The 6,838-nt window shown below is 36.6% G+C and overlaps 1 protein-coding gene across 1 annotated transcript in view; it reads left to right on the top strand.

Annotated features, from left to right (window-relative positions):
- The window catches only part of LOC117928345 (vacuolar protein sorting-associated protein 60.1-like), an 18,417-nt gene extending 17,015 nt beyond the window's left edge, over positions 1–1,402 (top strand). The window contains exon 4 of the mRNA XM_034848241.1: positions 1,303–1,402. Coding sequence (XP_034704132.1) covers positions 1,303–1,402 — 100 coding nt within the window. The remainder of the gene's footprint in view (positions 1–1,302) is intronic.
- The last annotated feature ends 5,436 nt before the right edge of the window (positions 1,403–6,838 follow it).

The raw sequence follows: 6,838 nt of genomic DNA, 5'->3' as shown, positions 1-6,838 counted from the left end.
GGTAGGGGCCTTGGTTGTGTATGATGTTTTACTTGGATAGTCTCGTGAGTTTCAACTCTTTGATCTATTTTCATTTTTCTTGCCATCATCTTTTACTATTCCACTTCTATTATGTTTCATTATTGTTCATTTTCCATCTATTTTCGTGTTTTGTCTTTCCTTGTTTCGTCTCATCCTCTTTATTTTCTCTAGTTGATGACTTTTCACATTTTTTTGGTGCATCAAGGTAGTCATGTCACACCCTTCATTCCATCTGTTGACTTTGATCTGGATACCTTAGCTTGAGAGGTGACCTTAGGGTGGGGGCTTTATATATATGTCAGTGACTAGAGTCGACATACTTTTGGGGGTTTGTGTATGATTCATATTTCCAGTGGGAATTGAAGAGAGTTTATTCATTTCTATTCTTTGCTCAGTGGGGTTTCAGTTTATTTAAATTAGTATTCACAAAAAAAAAAAAAAAAAAAAAAAAAAAAAAATTGTGACAATAAGTTTGTTTATGGTAGCATATTCCACTGGCCATTCATTGATGTTTGAGGGTTGTTCATTGAGTTATCCATCATTGAGCTCGTATGTGAGCCTTTTTTAGAGCATCCCGTTCCTTGCGTTACTCATGTTTTCTGAGTAACAGCAGTTTCGTGAGAGTTTCGTGAGATCCTTCACTTCATGGATCAGGGTTGGTATACATTGGGTGTGAGGATTGGGTAACCCATCACTAGGATCTCCAGATCACTGTCTTCACTACCATTCCATCTTTGGTGATATGATTTTCCTTGGCTGCACTAATATGAGTTAGTCATCATCCTTGTATCTTCTCGCTTCTCTCATTCATTTTCGATCATATCTTTTCATGGTGATTATTCCATATTTATTCTTTTCTTACATTGATACATGTCTTTGTTTTAGTAGCCTCTTCATATCCATTACATTGCGTTGAAGACCTGACCACTTCCCTTTTCTCTTATAGTTCGTCATTGACACTTCTGTTGTTCGCTATCGAGTTAGTTGGCTCACGAGATTACCCTGCACATCACATCTTACACACGAGGGTATTGGGTTTGATCATTGGATACTTGAGCCTAGTTTCCTTTCATTTCTTTTACCTTGTAACCTAAGCCTACATTACGGTCCATGTCGTAAGACCACCCTGAGGCCATGAGATTAAACGTTATCTTTGACAGTCTCCAGTTGGGCAGGTTTTAACAATTGGTTGAAATATGGGTGTTGCTATGTTTTCCCTTATGGAAGATGCTTCGAGTGACATTTGGTTCCTCTTATGCTTAGTCTGATGATGTTTGGCAGCTTTGACACACCAGATGCCTATACTGGGGCATATTACCCTCATCAGGGGATTTTCCTAATTGTGATTGGTTTGTACGACTCCCACATCCATGATTTGTAGATATGCTTGACTGGTAATGATAGACCCTTGTCATACGCTACGCATTTACTCTGGTACACCTTGGCCTAGTACCTTGGGTTATCATCATATGAGCGTGTTATTTTTCTCTTAGGATGCTAAGATTTGTTTGAATGTTGGGTGCATAAAGGGGATAATCAATGTTGTTTGATTATTTTGAGACTTGATCATCAGATGCCATACTGGGGCATATCCCTCTCTTGTTGAGGTGAACTGATTGGAGTAGCAATGCATGGGCGGATGGTCTGTATTAATTACTTACTTCACATGAGGATCATTTGTTACACTGGAGCATATTTCTCGCTTTGATGAGATGGGTGGCTTTGTGCCTTGTATTTATGATTCTCCATTCTACATGGGGGATTGATGTCTCTATGATCAGTTTGCTTTCGTAGCCAGTTTATCTCCTTATATGAACACATTCTTCAGTTTTATAATTTGTGATATTGTGATTGGCTACATACGACATTGCTTGAGACTGAGATGGGCCCCATCAGATTTCACCCAGAAAGTATCGATGGACTCACTTGTCAAGAGTTTATGAGACGATTTGTTTTCGCCATAGTCGTCCTTTTGTAAATCTGTGATGCACATTTGTTGAGCTTTATCTGTGAGATCAGCTGACAAGGAATTTATTTGAAATATGAAGAAATTTATGTTTATACTTCTCGAGACCTTTGTCATGAGGTGTTGCTTCTTTCTCATTACGATGTTTACAACTGCTTGTTTCATTGGACATTTTAGCAGCTTGATGCAACTGTGATACTGGGGCATACCCACTTCTTTGAGATTATCAAGCTTAGGTTTTGATTTTTTTTTTATATAGGTCGTTATACTGGGGCATATCCCCTGTGTAGAAGTTATCCAATTTTCTCCATTATTTTCATAGGCGTTCAGAGCCACCATTTTCATAGGCGTTCAGAGCCATCATTTTCATAGGCGTTCAGAGCCACCATTATTTTCATAGGCGTTCAGAGCCACCATTTTCATAGGCGTTCAGAGCCACCATTTTCATAGGCGTTCAGAGCCATCACTTTCATTGGCGTTCAGAGCCATCATTTACATAGGCATTCAGAGCCACCATTTTCATAGGCGTTCAGAGCCACCACTTTCATAGGCGTTCAGAGCCATCATTTACATAGGCGTTCAGAGCCACCATTTTCATAGGCGTTCAGAGCCACCATTTTCATAGGCGTTCAGAGCCATCATTTACATAGGCATTCAGAGCCACCATTTTCATAGGCGTTCAGAGCCACCCTTTTCATAGGCGTTCAGAGCCATCATTTTCATAGGCGTTCAGAGCCACCATTTTCATAGGCGTTCAGAGCCATCATTTACATAGGCGTTCAGAGTCACCATTTTCATAGGCGTTCAGAGTCACCATTTTCATAGGCGTTCAGAGCCACTATTTTTTTCATAGGCGTTCAGAGCCACCATTATTTTCATAGGCGTTCAGAGCCACCATTTTCATAGGCGTTCAGAGCCATCATTTTCATAGGCGTTCAGAGCCACCATTATTTCATAGGCGTTCAGAGCCACCATTTTCATAGGCGTTCAGAGCCACCATTTTCATAGGCGTTCAGAGCCATCACTTTCATTGGCGTTCAGAGCCATCATTTACATAGGCATTCAGAGCCACCATTTTCATAGGCGTTCAGAGCCACCACTTTCATAGGCGTTCAGAGCCATCATTTACATAGGCGTTCAGAGCCACCATTTTCATAGGCGTTCAGAGCCACCATTTTCATAGGCGTTCAGAGCCATCATTTACATAGGCATTCAGAGCCACCATTTTCATAGGCGTTCAGAGCCACCATTTTCATAGGCGTTCAGAGCCATCATTTACATAGGCATTCAGAGCCACCATTTTCATAGGCGTTCAGAGCCACCACTTTCATAGGCGTTCAGAGCCACCACTTTCATAGGCGTTCAGAGCCATCATTTACATAGGCATTCAGAGCCACCATTTTCATAGGCGTTCAGAGCCACCACTTTCATAGGCGTTCAGAGCCACCATTTTCATAGGCGTTCAGAGCCATCATTTACATAGGCGTTCAGAGTCACCATTTTCATAGGCGTTCAGAGTCACCATTTTCATAGGCGTTCAGAGCCACTATTTTTTTTCATAGGCGTTCAGAGCCACCATTATTTTCATAGGCGTTCAGAGCCACCATTTTCATAGGCGTTCAGAGCCATCATTTTCATAGGCGTTCAGAGCCACCATTATTTTCATAGGCGTTCAGAGCCACCATTTTCATAGGCGTTCAGAGCCACCATTTTCATAGGCGTTCAGAGCCATCATTTACATAGGCATTCAGAGCCACCATTTTCATAGGCGTTCAGAGCCACCACTTTCATAGGCGTTCAGAGCCACCATTTTCATAGGCGTTCAGAGCCACCCTTTTCATAGGCGTTCAGAACCATCATTTTCATAGGCGTTCAGAGCCACCATTTTCATAGGCGTTCAGAGCCATCACTTTCATAGGCGTTCAGAGCCACCATCATTTTCATAGGCGTTCAGAGCCACCATTTTCATAGGCGTTCAGAGCCACCATTTTCATAGGCGTTCAGAGCCACCACTTTCATAGGCGTTCAGAGCCATCATCATTTTCATAGGCATTTTATTCAGGGTATTTCTTTCCTTGCATATGGTTTATCTTGGGATTTATTGCATCATGTGCTAGGACAAAATTTCTGGTCTTTCTTAGTTCTTCGGTATAGTTCATTTCGTTCCACTCATTACTCGTGTTTCCCCTCATATTCCTTATACTCATGATCTCTACCGAAGAGGGGCATATTTGTAGACCCTCTATTTTGTCCTACTAGCACATGTTCTATTACGTGTCCGTTTGATACTTTACGATAATTCTCTGATGACCCATTGGGCAACATCTTAAGCCCACTTTTGCACTTGGCCCATTAGGTATACTCCTAGGTCACTTAGCACATTTTTTCCAATCACTTAGACACCTCCTTAATTTAATTTCAACCTAATTCACCTTGACAGTTTCCACTTAGGTTACCTGGGTCACTTAAATGTTTTCTTTAGGCTTAATTCTTTAAGACTAATTTCTTGATTGATTCATTTTTAAGATTAGGCAAGTATTTGGCTTGATTTTTATTTTTTATATTTTTTGGATTGCTTGAGATGAATTTTCAAATATTTTGATTGTGTCAATTTGATATCTTGTCTATTTTTATTTATATTTATATTTTTATTTTTTATTTTTTATTTTTTTATCTGTGTTATAGTTTAATGTTTAGATTATTGTTACGTGCATTGGGCAATTATTTATTTTTCTGGCTTTATTCACTTATCCATCTATTTATTTATTCTCAAAAAAAAAAAAAAAAAAAAAATGCAGGTGATTGGGGATCTTATATTATTATTATTATTATTACTAGTATTATTAGTATTATTATTGTTAGTATTAGTATTATTATTATTGTTAGTATCATTATCATTGTTATTATTATTAGTATTCATTTATTGTATGATCTTTTTATCATTATGTTATTCATCTTATTTTAGCTTCATTTTTTATATTTATTTATCTTTATTTATCATTATCTTTATTTTTATTTTCTTATTTTATTAACTAATAATAATAATAATAATAAGCAAATGGAAAGGTATGGAAGTTGGGCAGCCACATAAAAAAAATAAAATAAAATGGTGGAGTAGGGTTCGAAAAGAAAATGGGAGCGTCAGCAGGCTGCATGGAATGAAGAGGACCTTGGGAAAAAGATTAGGGGGAGTTTCGAAGAGTTTGGGCACGGGAAAATGCAGAGAAAGGAAGTCTTGAAGAAGAAGAAAAGGATTGGCTGCAAAAGGAGGTTCTCGAGGGGTTTTTCTGGGGATTAGGAAGGGGTTTGGAACAAAAAGGCATTCAGATTTAAAGAAGAGGAGGCAGAGGAAAAGAAGGAAGAAGGAAGTGGGAGAGGTTTGGAAAAAAAAAACCAGAGAGAACAGAAAAAGAAAAAAAAAAAAAGAGAAAGAAAGAAAAGGGAAGAGCGGGCTGCTGTGCAGAAGAAGGATTTTTTTTTCTGATCACCGGATTGAGAGAGATTTTTTTTTCTGATCACCGGATTAAGGAAGGTTCAGCCACATCATTTCTGGGGTCCGAAAGTCGCAGCCACACCTACAAGTGAACGCATACACAGGCCGCACCATCTACCACATAATCCAGGGGAAATTCGCGTCTTTAAGAGGAGAACCATTAACGTGCAGTGTTTTGGGAGACTGTGCAAAGCATTTGAAGCCATCATTCCATGCAACCTTGGCACCATTATTGAAAATCCTACTGGCACTTTTGGTTGAAGGTGGCCCACGCGTGTGTGAAAAAGGTAAGTTAATTCTTTTTATTTAAGTTTTGATTCATGAATATCAATTTCAATTCATAGTTGTTTATAATTTTAGTTATTTAATTTAATTTATTCCAATGTCAATATGTTCATGTTGTCAAGTTGTTAAGTTTAGTTTTAAATTATTCCCATTTAGCTTATATGCTTTAAAATTTTTAATTTTTTTAGTTTAATATTAATCCTATGAGGTTATATTCGTATTGTCCCGTTATTAAATTTATTTTTGATTGATTTTATTTGGTTCAAAAGTTTTGAGGTTTCTTTTTTTTTAGTTTATTAGGTTATTTGTTCCCTCGTGAATAAGTTGATGGATTTCTATGTGAACGTTAAGAATGCAATTACATTATATGAAATGTTACGTGTTATAAGATATAGTGGTTTGGATTTAAAACAAAAACAAATAGAAATAATAATAAGTGAGCATAATTGTTGTTATATTTTAACTTAGTGGTTTGAATAAAATAATAATAATAATAATAAAAAGTAATAAATAAATAAATAAATAAATAAAAACCTGGAATTGAAAAAATGCGTGTGGCCCTTGATAGATTGATGTTGGAGGTTTAGTTTGAGTGAATAAAGAATAAAAATCTATAAACTAAAATAATGCTGTTACCCATGTAAAGAAATGCTGGATGTATGCTTGAATAAAATAAAGTTAATGGGAATGAATAGGTGCAACCACTTAACGAGTATTCTATGTTGACATTTGAAAAATAAAAAATAAAAATATTAAGCACATTGAGAAAAGCTAATGGTCATTTTTTCTTTATTTTTATATTCAGTTAATAATTTAATTCCTTTTAAAAAAAAATACATATATTTCTTATTAATTTCGAATACCCATGTTAAATTATTTTGTTCTTTAAATTATTAGTTTTTTTTTTTTTTTTTTTTGTCTTGATTGATCAATAAAAAAAATAAAAAAAATCATACTGTCACTTTTGTTGGAGAGTAGCCCACGCGTCTTTGAGAAAGATAAATTAATTCTTCCTGTTTGCATTTTGATTCATGACTATTCAATGCCATTCATTATTATTTCATAATTTTATA

This window comes from Vitis riparia, chromosome 13 (assembly GCF_004353265.1).
Source record: "Vitis riparia cultivar Riparia Gloire de Montpellier isolate 1030 chromosome 13, EGFV_Vit.rip_1.0, whole genome shotgun sequence".
Classification (NCBI taxonomy): Eukaryota; Viridiplantae; Streptophyta; class Magnoliopsida; order Vitales; family Vitaceae; genus Vitis; species Vitis riparia.
Note: the sequence above shows the minus strand (reverse complement) of the source record. Positions and strands in the feature narration are given on the sequence as shown.